General features: G+C 40.4%; 1 protein-coding gene across 1 annotated transcript; it reads right to left on the reverse strand.

The window, feature by feature from the left end:
- Positions 1–2,662: 2,662 nt before the first annotated feature.
- On the reverse strand, positions 2,663–3,877 carry LOC107768297 (F-box protein At3g07870-like). Its single transcript, XM_016587419.1, has one exon. It carries the CDS (start codon positions 3,875–3,877, stop codon positions 2,663–2,665), a length of 1,215 nt encoding a protein of 404 aa, XP_016442905.1.
- Positions 3,878–18,761: the final 14,884 nt, after the last annotated feature.

Below are 18,761 nucleotides of genomic sequence, written 5' to 3' on the forward strand. Positions count from 1 at the left end.
TTAACAACGTACACTAAATGCATTACAAGCTCCTAAAAGATTGCTCTTGAAAAAAACTAAAAGACATTTGGAGAAATGAAAAGTTATCAACTAGTACCAAGATATGCATTATTTCCAAAGAATTGCAGTAATTCCAACAGACATCTAAAAGAACATACTCTTTTGTTAACGGACTATAACAATTACCGGAGTTCCAAAGAGTCCAGGCATCCATTTCCAAGTCTCTATACTTATCTTTGTATAACTATTGTTTGTATGTGTGATGGATATAGAAACCAACAACCAGAAGTGTCAATCTGATGAACCTCCCCCAAGATATGGATTCGATTCCCTACCTCAAGAAATTGTCGTTGACATAGCTTCTAGGCTTCCCATAACATCTCTAGTCCAATTCAAGTTTGTTTGCAAGTCATTCTACAACTTGTCTCATGATCTAGAGCTTGTGAATTTGCACCTGTCTCGTGCAGTAAAGAACGTTCCTTGCATTATTTTTGACCTGTTTAATCGTTTTTACTTTTTCGAATTTTCTGATCATGGTAGTGAAGAAGCGATTGTGAGGAAAATCAGCACCTCTTTCGCAAACTCTGTGCCTGAATTTACAGTGGTCGGCTCATGTCATGTACTACTGTGCGTTCGTGATCCTGTGTTTCATAATGCACTCTATGTTTACAATCCTGTTACAAGTGACTACAAAAAGCTTCCTATGTCAATAGATTTTGTGATGGAAGAATTGATTTTTGGATTTGGTTTTAGTCCTGTTACCAAAGAGTACAAAGTGATCAAGATCGCATATAATGATCACCCTTGGTGCTGTCCAGGTTGTACTTCAGAAGTTCAAGTATTTGGTCTTAGTGGCAACAGTTGGAGAAGTATTGGGGAACCTGGTTACCAGATTGATCCATTTAGCTCACAAGGAATTATGTTAAATGGGAAGATGCATTGGTTGACTCAATTAAAAATGTATTATGGACGTCATGACAGGCTCATCGTTTCCTTTGATTTAGCTGATGAGGTACTTGCTGAAGTTCCAAAGGTTGATTTTAATGTCGACCCAATAATCTGTCTTTCACAACAAATTAGGAGCTCTCGCACGATCAACGGCAGAACAACAGGAAGGATGTTAAAAAATAGTCTAATGAAAAACTAGCCGACTTAATATACACCTTTATTCCTTCAAACACAACCTTCCAAGTGCAACTCTCCTCTTTTGTACACTTCCTCTTGCCATTTTCCTCTTCAAAAAAAACTCATACTGCTTTCTCTACATCAAACTAGCCACCTTTAACATAAGCGTTCTAACATTTCTTTTTTGGACTTTGTACTCTAGTTGCCCATTCGACTCCCTGCTACATCATGGCTGAAATTTCAATAAACCAATGTCACAAACTAGTATTTTGTTGTTGTTGCAGCTTGTTGCTACTGTTTCCTTTGTCGTTAATATCTTTCCGGCCCTCTTTGTTGATATTGCGTGTTTCTACTATTTCTTTTCGTCTTTCTCGAGCCGAGAGTCTATCAGAAATAGACTACCCTCCTCAGAGCCACTTGAGGGATTTCACTGGCTTGTTGTTGTAATGTCAATAACTAGCCATTCTCTCCCTATATATGCACATTTCAAAGACCTCAAAACCAACAAAAACGCTATTGTTATCACATTTTGGAGTTGGTAGGTGAAGTTGGAAGGCAGAATAGTGATCCTAATATTGCATGCCCTTTTATTACATTACTACAAGAAAGATTCAGGCAATTAGAAAGAGCAAAACAGCAGAGAGAAAACAGAACAATAAAATCGTTCTCAGAGCCCCATGTAATGTCTTCAGCCAAGAATTTTGTTGCTGTCAAGCCAGACTTACCACATGAACTGATTTTTCTATCGCGGACGACTGAATCAGATCAAGATCAGCTCTTTCTTGGACTCAGTTTGAACAGCAAGCACACAGCTGTCTAAGTCAGAAAGACTCGACATTCGCGGTGGAGTTTGAATCCTAAACATAGACAAGAAAATTCTGAGGTTGATACTTCTCTTCATTTGTTGGCATACAATTTATATGCCAGACTCTTTTTCAAGTGTTTAAAGAAGAGGGAAACTAAATGTAATTATATAGAACTAGCTACATCATCTTGATATACTCATGTTTGTGTATCCCCTTCATGTTGAGATCAGAGGAAACTTGTAATAATTATCTTTGAATAGAGATACTGAATAATGTTTGTGCCTTAATTGACACCCTTTCGCCGAAAGATTATACTATATATCTGGGTCAACTTATTTTCTTATGTATATGTACACTATATGTTGAATCATCTTAGTTTTCTTGGTGCATTTGTTTTCCAATATTTTGACACCAACGATATAGTATGAGTTCAAGAAACAAGACTGTAAAGCGTCTAAACATTTACATGCAGGTATAAATTAAGCATAACTCACCTGTAGTTTGATGCTTTAAGTGACAATCTATGAAATAAAAATGACTCTAAGTCTTATTAATTGATTCAAAAGATCACATAATCTTTAAACATACACTGAAAATCAACATCTTCTTCTGTATGTTACACAAAGAACTATTTTACAAAACAAAGCAACAACGTACTAAGAGTGAAAAACAAGGGAAATGACTTTAATATATGCTTAAACATATGAGAAAGTTTTTCAACATGAAGGTATCTAATTAGCAGGTGGGATATCAATCCAATTAAGGCAACCCGTGTGAGCACATGTCTGAAACAAATTAGGCATTCCCTGAAGTTTTAGACTCCTAAAGATACCATTTTTAGGATCATATGAAACCAAATTGCCACCTTTATACTCAAGCAAGATCTCTCCATTCTTCAAAAGGCATAGAACTTTTGCCAATGGCTGCAAATGTTGAGTCACAGAATTTGGAGTTGGTGTATAAGCCCCAATTATGTACTCCTTCATCCATGACTCTTTCACATTGTATTCTTTCATTACCCAAATTTCTATTCCTCCCCCTCTTTGGTGAGGCAAAGTTAGAGCAACAGCAAGACAATCTCCAACAACTGCGAGATGAAACTTCTTATTTCTTGGATTGACACCATAATCAATCTTTGGGACTTCAGCAAATACCTCCTCAGCTAAATCAAAGGAAACGATAAGCCTATCACGACGTCCATTATACTTACCAAATTGAGTCAACCAATGCATCTTCCCGTTCAACATAACTCCTTGAGAACTTGGATCGAACCGATAAACAACTTCTCCAACACTTCTCCATCTGTTGCTACCAAGACTAAATACTTGAACATCTGATTTACCAAAGTATGGAGGTCGATATCTACGATAGCGCCAAGAGACAAGATTATACATATTTACATAATTTATGATCTTGATCACCTTGTACTCTTTGGTAATAGGATGAAAACCAAATCCAAGAACCACTTTTTGCACCTCAAATTCTACTGATTTAGGCATCTCTTTGTAGTTCCTTGTAAAAGGATTACACACATAAAGTTCATTACTAAACAGAGAATGACATATGCACAGTAATCCATGACATGAACCAACCACTTTAAATTCAGGCACAGAGTTTGCAAAAGGGGTGCTGATTTTCCTCACAACCTCTTCTTCGCTACCATGATCAGAAAATTCAAGAAAGTAGAGCTGATTCCTTAAAGGATAATCCGCGTGAAAAATAATGGAAGGATCGTTCTTTACCACACGAGACAGGTGCAGATTCACAAGTTCTGAATCATGTAATAAGTTGTAAAATGACTTGCAAGCAAACTTGAATTGGACTAAAGATGTTATAGGGAGCCTGGAAACTATGTCAAGGACAATTTCTTGAGGTAGGCAAATAAATCCATATCTGGGATGAGCTTGTTCAGATTGACACTTTTGTTTCTTGGTTTGTTTGTCCATGACACAAAGAAAAATGGGCAGAGAAAGATTAGAAAGGCTTGGAAATGGAGGAAGATATCCCGAGAAAACAACTAGGAGGCGTGGAAATTTAGGAACTCACATAGTACTACTTAATTCCACAAAGAATATTCTTTTTGGACGGCTATACTTATCCACATCGATGATTACACTAATTGAATAAATAAATTGGGGCAGAGGGAGGAAGAAGTAACTAAAGTTTAATTAGTTTTGAAACGTTGGCTAAAGCTTGATTATTAGCGGTTCAAAAAGTGATTATTTTCCCATTTTTTTCAGTAAAAAGGCTCGAAAAGTAAGTTACCCCTCCGTTCCAATTTATGTAAACATGTTTGACTGGGTACGAAGTTTAAGAAAAAATAAAGACTTTTGAAATTTGTGGTCCTAAACAAGTCAAAAAGGGGCCCAGAGTATTTGTGTGGTTATAAAAGCTTCTCATTAAGGGTAGAATTGTAAGTTTAAGCAAAATTGTTTCTAAATTTAGAAAGGGGTCATTTTTTTTGAAACAGACCAAAAAAGAAATAGGTTCTTATAAATTGAAACGAATGGAGTATATATTTATTGAATTTGTGTAAGCGTCAATGTAGATAAGTTTAGCCGTCCAAAAGAATTATAATAAGATGACTTATAGGCATACAAATGTCTATGGCTTTTTCTAGATCACAAGTTTCAAAAAATTTCTGTTTTTTCATAAATTTCGTGCCTAGTCAAATGGTGATACATAAATTGGGACGGCAGCAAAAATACGAAGACATCATTTGGAAAATATACACCTAGACTAAAACAAAGAAACCATTAAAAATTCGAACATACTCTGGACAATTTAGAATACATGAACACTAGGACACAGTTGAAACTTTATGTAAATTTTGAACGACACAGTCAAGGAGTTTCACTTTTACAGGGGCCGCTCAAGTATTTTAGAGGCTGTCACGACTCCATTTTCCCTCCGTAAGATGTCGTGATGGCACTTAGTCTCCAATTCTAGGTAAGCCTAACAGATTTACAAAAATACATAATATAAAACTGAAGCCCAAATCTCAACATATGAAATAATTATAAAACTATCATTCAATAATTACAATTCTCAAAACCCGATGGAAACAAGTCACAAGTTTCTAAGAGAAAATACTAAGTGTCTCTATACATCAGAGTCAAAAGAAAAATAAGAAAAACAACATAGTAAGGATAGAGGGGGACTCCATATGCTAAGACAACTCAATTAATGTATTTTAAAAGAAAACAACTCAGTTAAAGAAATTCAAAAGATGACAAATCAGCAAGAACCAAATTTTTCCAAAATCGGCCTGTGTACGCACTCGTCACCCGCGTTCACGGCGCTCACATATCACAAATTGTTACAACAGTACCAAATCCTAAGGGTATTTTCCCACACAAGGATAGACAAGTCACTTACCTCAAATCTCGCTCAATCAATCGGTAAGAATGCCTTTCCCTCGACTTTCCAACTCTGAATGGCCCAAATCTAGCGAAAAGCAATTACATATCGTGAATAAAACTACAAGAAACTAATTTAAATCATAAGTCTACGACTTTAGCAAAGAATCGAAAAATTGTCCCAAAAGGTCGACTCGGGCCCACGTCTCTGAGTCGGGTAAAAGTCACAAAATACGAACATACATTCGATATCGAGTTCACCCATATCAAAATTACCAAAGTCCGACATCAACTTGACCCTCAAATCCTCAAATCAAACTCTCCAAATCCCTAGCTTCAAACTCCCAAATTTCACCTTAAATACACACTAACTAGGTGAAAAAATAAATGGGGAAGCAAGATTATTGATCAAAAATAAGCACAAGGGACTTACCTCAAGAAATCGCCAAACCCGAACTCAAATGTTTAAAATGAGCAAAATCGTGAACCATTGTATTTAAGTGTTCTGTCCGGCATTTCCGCTACTGCGGACACTTAGCCGTATCTGCGGCATTGCAGAAGCGACAACATACCTGCATTTGCGGTTTTCTCGCTCATGCGGTCGACTCTTCCACACCAACGGCACTTCCACTTCTGCGGGTGCGGATTTGCGGACACGCCTCCCCAATCACCCGTCCGCTTCTGCGATCGATCTTCCGCATAAGTGACTTCGCTTCTGTGGATCTCATAATGCACCTGTGACTACTGGCCAATTCCCCTAGCCCCGCACCTGCACCCTAGCCCCGCACCTGCGTCCCATTGCTCGCTTCTGCGGGCTCGCACCTGCGGTCAACCTTGCGCAGGTGCGATTACACAAGAACCAACCGAGCACCAGAAAATCTTCTAAGTCTAAAATTAATACGTTAACTATCTGAAACTCACCTGAGGTCCCCGGAACATCAACCAATTATACCAATCAGTCGTAAAACATCATACGAACTTAGTCTAGCCTTTAAATCACATCAAACAACGGTAAAAACACAAATCACGCATCAATTCAAGCCTAATGAACTTTAAAACTTCAAACTTCTACATCCGATGCCGAAACCTATCAAATCAAGTCTGATTGACCTCAAATTTTGCACCTAAGTCATAATTGACATTAAAGACCTACTCCAACTTCCGGAATCAAAATCCGACCCTGATATCAAAAAATCCACTCCCGGTCATACTTCCCAATTTTCATCAAATTTCTAACTTTTGCCAATTGACACTAAAATGACCTACGAACCTCCAATTCAACATCCGAACATGCTCCTAAGACCAAAATCACCCTACGGAGCTATAGGAACCGTCCAAACTCCGTTACGGAGTCGCCTTCACACAGTTCGAACTACGGTCAATTCCTACGACTTAAGCATCCACTTTAGGGACTATGAGTCCCATTTCACTCTGAAACAAAAAAAAAACAAATCCTCCCGGCAAGTTACATAACCACTAAATGTAGTAGAGGGAGCAATAAATAGGGGTTTGAGGCTATTACTCTCAAAATGAATGGTCGGGTCGTTACATCCTCCTCCTCTTAAAATATACGTTCGTCCTCGAACGAGTATAGAGACATACCTGAAGTGGTGAAAAGATAAGGGTAACTGTTGTGCATATCATACTCGGTCTCCCAAGTCGCCTCCTCGACCGAATGACCCATCCACTGAACTTTCACTGAAGAAATGTTCTTTGACCTCAACTTTCGAACCTGCCTGTCCAAAATGACCATTGGCTCCTCAACATAAGATAGATCCTTGTCCAACTGGACTGAGCTGAAGTCTAACACATGAGACGGATTGTCGTGATACTTCCGGAGCATGGAAACATGGAATACTGGATGAACTGCAGAGAGACTAGGTGGTAGTGCAAGTCTGTAAGCCACCTCTCCAACCCTCTTAAGGATCTCAAAAGGTTTGATACACCTAGGGCTCAACTTGCCCTTCTTTCCGAACCTCATAACACCCTTCATGGGAGAAACCCGTAGCAAGACCCGCTTCTTAACCATGAATGCAACGTCGCGAACCTTCCGATCCACATAACTCTTCTGCCTGGACTAGGCTGTACGAAAGTCGATCTTGAATCAATTTAACCTTTTTCAAGGGATCCTGAACCAAGTCTGTACCCAATAGCCTAGCCTCACCCAGCTCGAACCAACCCACTGGAGACTGGCACCATCTACCATACAAAGCCTCATACAATGCTATCTGAATGCTCGACTGATAACTGTTGTTGTAGGCAAACTCCGCAATTGGAAAGAATTGATCCCAAGCAACCCCAAAATCAATCATACACGCACGAAGCATATTCTCCAATATCTGAATAGTGCACTCTGATTGTCCGTCCGTCCAAGGGTGAAATGTTGTACTCAACTCTACACGAGAACCCAACTCACATTGTACGGATCTCCAGAACCATAATGTAAACTGCGTACCCCGGTCAGAGATTATAGATACCGATACGCCATAAAGCTTGACAATCTCACGGAGGTAAAACTGAGCCAGCTGCTCCGAAGAGTAAGTAGTAACCATAGGAATGAAATGAGCTGACTTGGTCAATCTATCCATAATCACCCAAACTGCATCGAACTTTCTCTGAGTCCGTAGGAGCCCAACAACAAAATCCATAGTGATCCGTGTAACGACCCGACCAGTCGTTTTGAGACCTAGCACGTCGTTTGGTAGTTTGAGACCCTGGGCAGCTTCACTTCAGGTATTATGACTTGTACGCGTGGTCGGAATTTAATTTCAGAAAGTTCGGAATTGATTTGGAAAGAAAATTATAATTTCCGAAGCCTTAAGTTAGAGGAATTGACTAAAGTGTGATTTTTGAGTAAACGATCTCAGAATCGAAATTGAAAGGTTCCAACAGGTTCGTATGATAAATTTGGACTTGGGCATATGTCCGGATCGGGTTTTGGATGACCCGGGAGCGTTTCGTCGCCTATTATGAAAGTTGGCATTTTGGAAGAATTTCCTAAATTTGGGTTGAAGTGCATTTCAATGTTATTGATGTCTGTTTGGGATTTAGAGCCTGGGAATAGCTCTGTATGGTGATTCTGGTATTGGGAGCGCGTCTGGATGTGGAGGTCCGTAGGTCATTTGGCGAAAGCTGGAATTTGAAGGTTTTTGAGGAGTTTGACCGGGAGTGGACTTTTTGATATCGGGGTCGGATTCTGATTCCGGAAGTTGGAGTAGGTCCATAATTTCAATTATGATGTGTGTGCAAAATTTCAGGTGAATCAGACGTGATTTGATAGGTTTCGTCATCGAATGTAGAAGTTTGAAGTTCTAAAGTTCATTAAGCTTGAAATGGAGTGCGATTCATGAATTCGAGTTGTTTGATGTTATTTGAGGCCTCGAGCAAGTTCGTGTTATATTTTTAGACTTGTGTGGGTGTTTGATTTGGAGCCCCGGGGGCTCGGGTGTGTTTCGGAGTGGTTTCAGAGTGTTTTGTTAAGAAGTTGGATTGTTGGTTCTAGTATGATCGCAATTGCGATATTTTGGTAGCAAATGCGACCATCGGAATTGCGAGGCAATGTTCGCATTTGCGAACCTGGGCTGCTGAGGGAATGGATCGCATTTGCGACAATATAGTCGCTTTTGCGAAGCCTGAAGAGTTAGCATTTGAGAACTCTGTATCGCATTTGCGATGAAGGCCAACTCTGTCAGGGGTCGCATTTGCGATGCTTTGTTCGCATTTGCGAAGGTCGCATTTGCGAACCCCCCTGTCGCAAATGCGTCTGGAGCCAAAGGCTTTTATTCCGAGACTTAGCTCATTTCCCTCATTTCCCACTTGGACTTAGGCGATTTTTGAGAGCATTTTGAGAGGGGGTTTCATCATCATCAAGAGGTAAGTGATTTCTTCTAGTTGTGAGTTAAATACAAGGTTTATACATGGATTAAGACATGAAAATTTGTAGAAATTTTGGATTTTAAAGGAAAACCTAGAAATTGGTATTTTTGGATTTTGACCACGAATTTGGGCATGGAATTGAGAATAAATTATATATTGGAGTTTGTAATACTATGGGTAGTGTTTATCTTTGAAAAATTTCGAAATTCGGGCACATGGGCCCGAGGGATGCTTTATCGATTTTTCGAGCAAACTTGGAAAGTGTTATAAATTGATTAATTATGAGTATTAGAGTATATTTTGATTGGGCTACATCTTATTTGACTAGTTTTGGAGCGTTGGGCATCGGTTTGAGTTATTAGAAGGGCTTGGGAGCCGGTTATGGAATTTCTGAGCGAGGTAAGTCTCCTTTCTAACCTTGTAAGAGGGAATTAACCCCATAGATGAACTAAATTATTATGTGCTTCTATTTTTGGGGACTACGCACGCACGAGGTGACGAGAGTCCATACGTAGCTACTACCTATGCCTATGTCCGGGTAATTTTAGGCTTACATCATGCCTTGTGAGTATTGTTATTGATTTATGTTTATTGTTTGTCTTGAGAAGGAGCGGGATTGAGTTTGTTGATTAAATGTTTTGAAAGGAGTTGAAACTGAGGAAAATTGAGATCTTAAAAGTTTTCATTTGAATTTCGTATTTTGAAAAGAATGGAAGAATACTATAATAACTTAAGAAATCTATGTGTAACCACGTCGCAAGTATGATCTGCGAGCGGAATAATTCCTTAAATTTATATTTGACCGCGTCATATGTATGATCCGCGAGCGGAGTAATAGATGCATCTATGATTCGCATCGTTCGACCCTCGGCAGTGCACAATTTACATTTATGTTGGATCAGGCCGTACGTCCTCGGTGGTATTTATGTGGGATAATAGAACATGAAGTTCCTTTTATAATTGGTATAAATTCTTTATTTGAAAGATCATTCGTTTTAAATGAAGGAAGGCATTTGGGTTCTTAAATATGGTGATGAATTGTTCAGTTATTTCTTGTTCTGAGTTTTATTGTTATATATATCTTGCTTAATTAGACTTTCATATTATCATATTGTTGGCCCTTAGTAAGTGTCGAAGTCGACCCCTCGTCACAACTTCTTCGAGGTTAGGCGGGATACTTACTGGGTACACGTTGATTTACGTACTCATGCTACACTTGCTGCACATATTTGTACAGGTGCATATATGTCTAGTGACCTTGCGGGCGCAGAGGCGCGGTTATAGTAGGGATTTAGGTGAGATGCATTCCACGTTACGAGTCCGCAGCCAGCAGAGTCTCCTTCAGAGCATTTATAGTTTTCTGTCCAATTTGTGTTCCGGACAGATGTTGTATTTTATTTTATATTCTTAGTTGATGCTCATGCAGTTATGACACCGGCTTTGGGCGATTATGGGTTGCATTGTATTGGAACGTTTAAAGATATTCTTATTTATTTTGTAAACTTCATCTTTTACTATTTAATTGAAGGAAATATGATTTCAGAAATATTAGAAACGAGAACCAAATTAAGTATTTATTTTTAGCTTGACTGACATCGGTGTCCGGCGCCATCACGACCCTTATGGATTTTGGGTCATGACAACATGATATCAGAGCACTAGGTTCACTTAGGTCTCACAAGTCATGAGCGAGTCTAGTCGAGTCTTGCGAATCGGTACAGAGACATCTGTACTTATCTTCGAGAGGCTACAGGACTGTTATGAGCACTTCCCTTCTTGATTCCTCATCATGCGATTCGATTCCATTGAGGCTTATGCCTTCATTCCCTTCCTATTCAGTTTTATGCGACGTGAAGTGCTTGTTACAAATTGGGAATCGATGAATTTTAATGGTACTACAGATGTGGTGCAAGATGTTTCTCCCTGCATATTTGTTTGGGCTATTACCGTCGCCTCGCGAAAGGCCGTTTTGCCGTTGTAGCTCAGTGTCAGCATTACCTAAGGTTTCAAGATTTGGCATTGATTGTTATGACGATTCGTGCATTGCTATCGTACCGTGTTTGTGTAATGGAAGGATGCTTGTCTATGAGTCGAAGCAGTGAATGACTTAGAAGGAGGTTTACTCAATGCATGATTCAGAGATCCAGTATTTTATTTCCGGAGAATGAAAGGCAATCGGATTATGAATGTTCAGGTTTGAGTTGACAGAGTAATGAGACTTGGTATTTCGAGCATGGTGTAATTTGTATCTGCGATGTGGTGTCGTCGCCCTGGATTGAATGTGTTAAGTTCGCCGGTGTTATGGTATTCATCAATTTGCTTTAGGGCAGGGTGGTGTGAAACAGTGCCGGGGAAACGGCTGTCAGAGATCGGAGTGTGCGGTGGTTCAGGACTTAATCGGTGGTCCGGGTGTTGAGGGCTCAAGGAAGATGATCTTCAGAAAAGTTTAAAGTTGGTAGCGATCTGTTGGTTCAGGTGCTACAGAGATAGATTTTGATTTAAGGTAACAATTGGGTAGCGAAGGATAAGGAAGAACATGTGGGAGGTGTCTTACGGTGGTTAAACTTCTAGAAGGCCAAGTGTGAGAAACAGAAGTAGGGTAGTTGCTTAAAGGAGAGGGTTTGACCAAAGTGGGAGAGTGGCAGAGTAGCATATAGGTTCTGTGGTAGGATGACTATACGCCTTGGGAAAGGTTAGAGTGATTTGGGATTCATGGCGGACAATGACTAGGTCTACGGGCTTAATTTGGAATATTGGTTGCTATATTGAGGAAAATTAGGTGTGACAGGAGGGAGTTGCCTAATATGAAGCAGGATACCACATGACTTTGGATTGGAATGTATTGTCACACCTTTAGTTGATGTCCATGAGGAGTCAACGGACTTGTACAGGTTGGTAAATGAGCACGGGCTCAGGACGGTTTATTGGTTTCGTGGTAATTGTACTCGGTGCAGCGTTGTTGGAAGATGTCGGCATGGAATTTCCACAGGTGGGATATCTCCTGTGAGAAGGTTAGCGGTTGCGTGGTGTTGATGAAGCTTCTACGAAGAATTTTACTGGCTATCCAGTAAGAGGTCGAATATGTTAATGTGGCAAGTAATTCAGAATGATCATGAAATGTTTAACATAAGGATTTCGAGGAATTTGGCGGGTTGGTTGTGCAAGATCATGTCAATAGGGGATAAGGAATCTTGGTGGGTTCCAAAGTTATGCAATGGTAGCTTCAAGTTAAGTGGGAGAGCCCCACCGTCTATGATTGGATTGCATAGTTGTCAACTTGTGCGGTTTCTGGTTATCAGTGTATTGGCGAGTTATCATGACTAAGGAAAGAGAACACCAATGGTAATTTGAGCAAATGATTTGAGGAATGTGTGATGTAATTGGCCTTATCGATTCATGTTCAGGTTTTGGGAAGACTCAGAGTTTATGCTTCGTGGGGATGTGATGTACAAGGAAAAGAACTTAGTCGGTTGCTTCTTTGAGAGAGTGTTCATGTGCTAGCAGGGCCTTGGAGTTTGATCATAATTGGGAACAAGTCAGAGTGGGTGACTCTCAACAATGGTTCTAGTGGGTTCAAAAATTCAAAGTGCGGTGCCTAAGGATTTCGAGTCCGCGGTATGGTTAAGTATCGAGTTTTGGTAATGGATTATGGAAAAGGGGACTTGGAATAATCTATATTGTCTACAGTCTGTGGTGCAACATCGGAGGAACGGGAGAAAATAACTTCGGATTCATGAAAGAATTTTCAGAATAGGTGTACCAGTTGAAGATGCGAATATGCGCATAAGGAGGGTATGAGATGGTTCGTGGGTTTTGGAGACTACGTGGTCTCGTGATATAAGGTCACTCAGGATGAGTGCGGATTGGGTTAATGATGTTTTGAATGGAGCTATCATTATTTCTAGGGCAAGTCCCGAGTAAATTAGAAGAAGTGGCTCGGTTGGTAATGGTTGAATCAACACGGTTATGGCAATGGCCGGTTTCTCCAGCATGAAGTTATAAATGTAGTTTGTAGTTGTACACTTGGGCTTGAGTGCCACCACAACTTGGTTGATTTGGGAGGTATTCGACTCGTATGGCTTTGTTATGTAAAGGGATTTCCGGAAAAGTTATGGTAGTTTAGATTATGACAAGAGGTTGTATTTTCTAAGGTTTGGGAATTAGGTTGCATGTTGCATTGGTTCTTCAGAAATGATCTAAGTAAAAGTTTTCTATATGATGAAGTGTTTATCCTATTAGTGGATCAGGGGTTATTATGAAATTCTGGTACTCTCGCGTATTGGCATGTTAGGTGTAGTGAGCAGCATGGGAAATTGGAAGCTGAGGATCAAGGTTGTGGTTCGGTGTTGACAAGAATGTCACGAGCTCGGATAATCAGGGAAGAATTCAGATGTTTAGAGTAAGCTGGTATTGTCCTTAGCGTCACCTGAGATCGATGTCCTGTGTAAGAGGCTTTGTGTACTGATTTGCAGCTTCTTAATTTGCTTTACTGCGTTAGTGTGACTGGTGGTATGGATGTCCAGAATTCAGTAAAGGTATAAAATCATATGTTAGTACATCATGTAGTGATGGATACGGTGTTCGTATGTTGAAATAGACCTGGTAGAGAATTTCAAATGTTGGAATTTGGCTCTAAGGCTTATTTGACTAGCAAAAAGGGAGGATTTTCAGGTTTGCTCGAGCAAATGTACTCAACTGGGTTATGGTAGCACGGGTAGGTGCACGAGGTGTTAAACAGTGATTTCAGACAACTCTAGAGCAATTCTTAGCACGTTCGCGGACGAACACATGTTTAAGTGGGGGAGAATGTAACGACCGACCGGTCGTTTTGAGCCCTAGCACGTCGTTCGACAGTTTGAGGCCCTGGGAAGCTTCGCTTCAGGTATTATGACTTGTACGCGTGGTCGAAATTTAATTTCGGGAACTTCAGAGTTGATTTGGAATGAAAATTCTAATTTCCGAAGCCTTAAGTTGGAGGAATTGACTAAAGTGCGATTTTTGAGTAAACGACCTCGGAATAGGGATTAGAAGGTTCCAACAGGTTTGTATGATGATTTTGGACTTGGGCGTATGTCCGGATCGGGTTTTGGATGAACCGAGAGTATTTCGGCGCCTATTATGAAAGTTGGCATTTTGGAAGAATTTTCTAAATTTGGGTTGAAGTGCATTTCAATGTTATTGATGTCCGTTTGGGATTCAGAGCCTGGGAATAGCTCCGTATAGTGATTCTAGTGTTGGGAGCATGTCCGGATATAGATTTGGAGGTCCGTAGCTCATTTTGAGGTCATTTGGCGAAAGCTGGAATTTGAAGGTTTTTGAGGAGTTTGACCGGGAGTGGACTTTTTGATATCGGGGTCGGATTCCGATTCCAGAAGTTGGAATAGATCCGTAATGTCAATTATGACTTGTGTGTAAAATTTGAGGTCAATCGGACGTGATTTGATAGGTTCCGGCATCAAATGTAGAAGTTTGAAGTTCTAAAGTTCATTAAGCTTGGAATGGGGTGCGATTCATGAATTCGACATTGTTTGATGTTATTTGAAGCCTCGAGCAAGTTCGTGTTATGTTTTTAGACTTGTGTGGGTGTTTGGTTTGGAGCCCCGGGAGCTCGGGTGAGTTTCGGAGTGGCTTCAGAGTGTTTTGTTAAGAAGTTGGATTGCTAGTTGTGGTATGATCGCAATTGCGATGTTTTGGTCGCAAATGCGACCATCTCAATTGCGAGGCAGTGTTCGCATTTGCGAACCTGGGCTGCTGAGGGAATGGATCGCATTTGCGACAATATGGTCGCTTTTGCGAAGCCTGAAGAGTTCGCATTTGCGAACTCTATATCGCATTTGCGATGATGGCCAACTCTGTCAGTGGTCGCATTTGCGATGCCTTGTTTGCATTTACGAAGGTCGCATTTGCGAACCCCCCGTCATAAATGCGACATCTGCGACTACAGCCAAGGGCTTTTATTCCGAGACTTAGCTCATTTCCCTCATTTTCCACTTGGACTTTTGAGAGGGGGTTTCATCATCATCAAGAGGTAAGTGATTTCTTCTAGTTGTGAGTTAAATACAAGGTTTATACATGGATTAAGACATGAAAATTTGTAGAAATTTGGGATTTTGAAGAAAAACCTAGAAATTGATATTTTTGGATTTTGACCACGAATTTGGGCATGGAATTAAGAATAAATTATATATTAAAGTTTGTAATGCTGTGGGTAGTGTTTATCTTCGAAAATATTCAGAATGGGCATGTGGGCCCGAGGGTTGCTTTATCGATTTTTCGAGCGGAGTTGAAAATTATTATAAATTGATTAATTATTAGTATTAGAGTATATTTTGATTGGGTTGCATCTTATTTGACTAGTTTTGGAGCGTTGGGCATCGTTTTGAGTTATTGGAAGGGCTTGGGAGCCGGTTATGGAATTTCGGAGCGAGGTAAGTCTCCTTTCTAACCTTGTAAGAGGGAATTAACCGCATATGTAAACTAAATTATTTTGTGCTTCTATTTATGGAGACTACGTACGTACGAGGTGAATAGAGTCCGTAAGTAGCTACTAGCTATGCCTATGTCCGGGTAATTTTAGGCTTACATCATGCCTTGTGGCTATTGTTATTGATTTATGTTTATTGTTTGTCTTGAGAAGGAGCGGGATTGAGTTTGCTGATTAAATGTTTTGAAAGGAGTTGAAACTGAGGAAAAATTGCGATCTTAAAAATTTTCATTTGAATTTCGTATTTTGAAAAGAGTGGAAGAATACTATAATAACTTAAGAAATCTATCTGTAACCGCGTCGCAAGTATGATCCGCGAGCGGGGTAATTCCATTAATTTATATTTGACTGCATCACATGTATGATCCGCGAGCGGGGTAATAGATGCATCTATGGTTCGCGCCGTTCGACCCTCGGCAGTGCACAATTTACATTTATGTTGGATCGGGTCGAACGTCCTCGGTGATATTTATGTGTGATAATAGAACATGAAGTTCCTTTTATAATTGGTATAAATTCTTTATTTGAAAGATCATTTGTTTTAAATGAAGGAAGGGATTTAGGTTCTTAAATATGGTGATGAATTGTTCAGTTATTTCTTGTTTTGAGTTTTATTGTTATATATATCTTGCTTAATTAAACTTTCATAGTATCATATTGTTGGCCCTTAGTAAGTGTCAAAGTCGACCCCTCGTCATAACTTCTTCGAGGTTAGGCGGGATATTTACTGGGTACGCGTTGATTTACGTACTCATGCTACACTTGGTGCACATTTTTGTGCAGATGCATATATGTCTAGTGGCCTTGTGGGCTCAGAGGCGCGGTTATTGCGGGAACTTAAGTGAGCTATATTCCACTTTACGAGTCCGCAGCCAGCAGAGTCTCCTTCAGAGTATTTATAGTTTCCTGTCCAACTTGTGTTCCAGACAGATGTTGTATTTTATTTTATAATCCTAGTGGATGCTCATGCACTTGTGACACTGGGTTTTGGAAAATTATGGGTTGCACTGTATTGGAACTTTTAAAGATATTATTATTTATTTTGTAAACTTCATCTTTTACTATTTAATTGAAGGAAATATGATTTTAGAAATATTAGAAACCAGAACCAAATTAAGTATTTATTTTTGGCTTGTCTGACAGCGGTTCCGGCGCCATCACGACCCTTATTGATTTTGGGTCGTGCCAATTCGCTCCCATTTCCACTCGGGAATCTCTATCTTCTGAAGCAATCCACCCAGTCGCTGATGCTCATACTTCACCTGGTGACAATTTAGGCATCGAGCCACATATTCCACTATGTCCTTTTTCATCCGCCTCCACCAATTGTGCTGCCTCAAATCCTGATACATCTTCGCGGCACCTAGATGAATGGATTCCCTCGAACTGTGAGCCTCCTGGAGAATCAACTCACTCAAACCATCTACATTAGGCACACATTGCATGCATTACATCCGTAATATACCGTCATCTCTAATAGTGACCTCCTTGGTATTACCGTGCTGAACCGTGTCCTTATGGACAAGTAGATGGGGGTCATTATACTGACTCTCCCTGATATGATCATAAAGAGAAGACCGAGAAACCACACAAGCCAAAATTCGGCTCGGCTCGGCTCGGCTCGAAAACATCCAATCTGACAAACTGGTTGGCCAAGGCCTGAGCATCCAATGCCAAAGGCCTCTCTGCTACTAGTAGTTATGCTAAACTTCCCAAACTCTCCGCCTTGAGACTCAAGGCATCGACCACCATATTAGCCTTCCCGGGATGATAGAGAATGGTGATGTCATAATACTTAAGCAACTCCAACCATCTCCGCTGCCGCAAGTTAAGATCTTTTTGTTTAAACAAATGCTGCAAACTCCGGTGATCGCTGAAAACCTCACAAGGAACACCATACAAATAGTGCCGCCAGATCTTCAAGGCATGAACAATAGCTGCTAACTCAAGGTCGTGGACAAGATAATTCTTCTCATGCACCTTTAACTGTCTGGACTCGTAGGCAATCACCCTACCGTCATGCATCAACATCGCGTTGAGACCAATACGCGACGTATCACAATACACCGTATAGGACCCCGATCTAGTAGGCAACACTAACACTAGGGCTGTAGTCAAAGCAATCTTAAGCTTTTGAAATCTCTCCTCACACTCCTCGGTCCACCTGAACGGAGCACCCTTCTGGGTCAATCTGGAAATAGGTGAAGCAATAGATGATAAACCCTCTATAAATCGATGGTAATATCCCACCAAGTCAAGAAAACTCTGGATCTTCGTAGCTAAGGATGGTCTGGGCCAAATTTGCATTGCTTCAATCTTCTTCGGGTCTACCTTGATCTCCTCACTCGATACTACATGACCCAAAAATGCCGTTGAATCTAGCCAGAATTTACACTTCAAAAAATTTGCATATAACTTCTTCTCCCTCAAGGTCTGAAGCACAGTCCTCAGGTGTTGCTCATGATCCTCCTGACTCCGGGAGTACACCAGAATGTCGTCAATAAACACAATTATGAAAGAGTCAAGATATGGCTGAAATATGTTGTTCACCAAGTGCATGAATGATGCTGGGGCGTTGGTCAGCCCAAAAGACATCACAAGGAACTCGTAATGACCATACCGAATCCTGAAAGCAGTCTTCGGGATATCAGTCTCCCGAATCTTCAACTGATGATAGCCTGAATGCAAGTCAATCTTAGAGAACGCTCTGGCACCCTGAAGCTGATCAAATAGGTCATCAATACATGGAAATGGATACCTGTTCTTCGTTGTAACCTTGTTCAACTGGCGATAATAGATACACATTTGCATAGAACCATCCTTCTTCTTTACAAACAAGACAGGAACACCCCAAGGTGACACACTGGGCCGAATGAACCCTTTATCAAGTAATTCTTGTAACTGCTCCTTTAACTCTTTCAGCTCTACTTGGGCCATACGATAAGGTGGAATAGAAATAGGCTGAGTGCCCGGTAACAAATCAATGCCAAAGTCAATATCCCTATCGGGCGGTATGCCCGGAAGATCCGCCGGAAATACATCTGAATAGCCCCTCACTATCGAAACAGACTTGATGGTAGGAGTATCAACACTAACATCCCTCACATAGGC

Source organism: Nicotiana tabacum, chromosome 21, assembly GCF_000715075.1.
Source record: "Nicotiana tabacum cultivar K326 chromosome 21, ASM71507v2, whole genome shotgun sequence".
NCBI classification, from domain to species: domain Eukaryota; kingdom Viridiplantae; phylum Streptophyta; class Magnoliopsida; order Solanales; family Solanaceae; genus Nicotiana; species Nicotiana tabacum.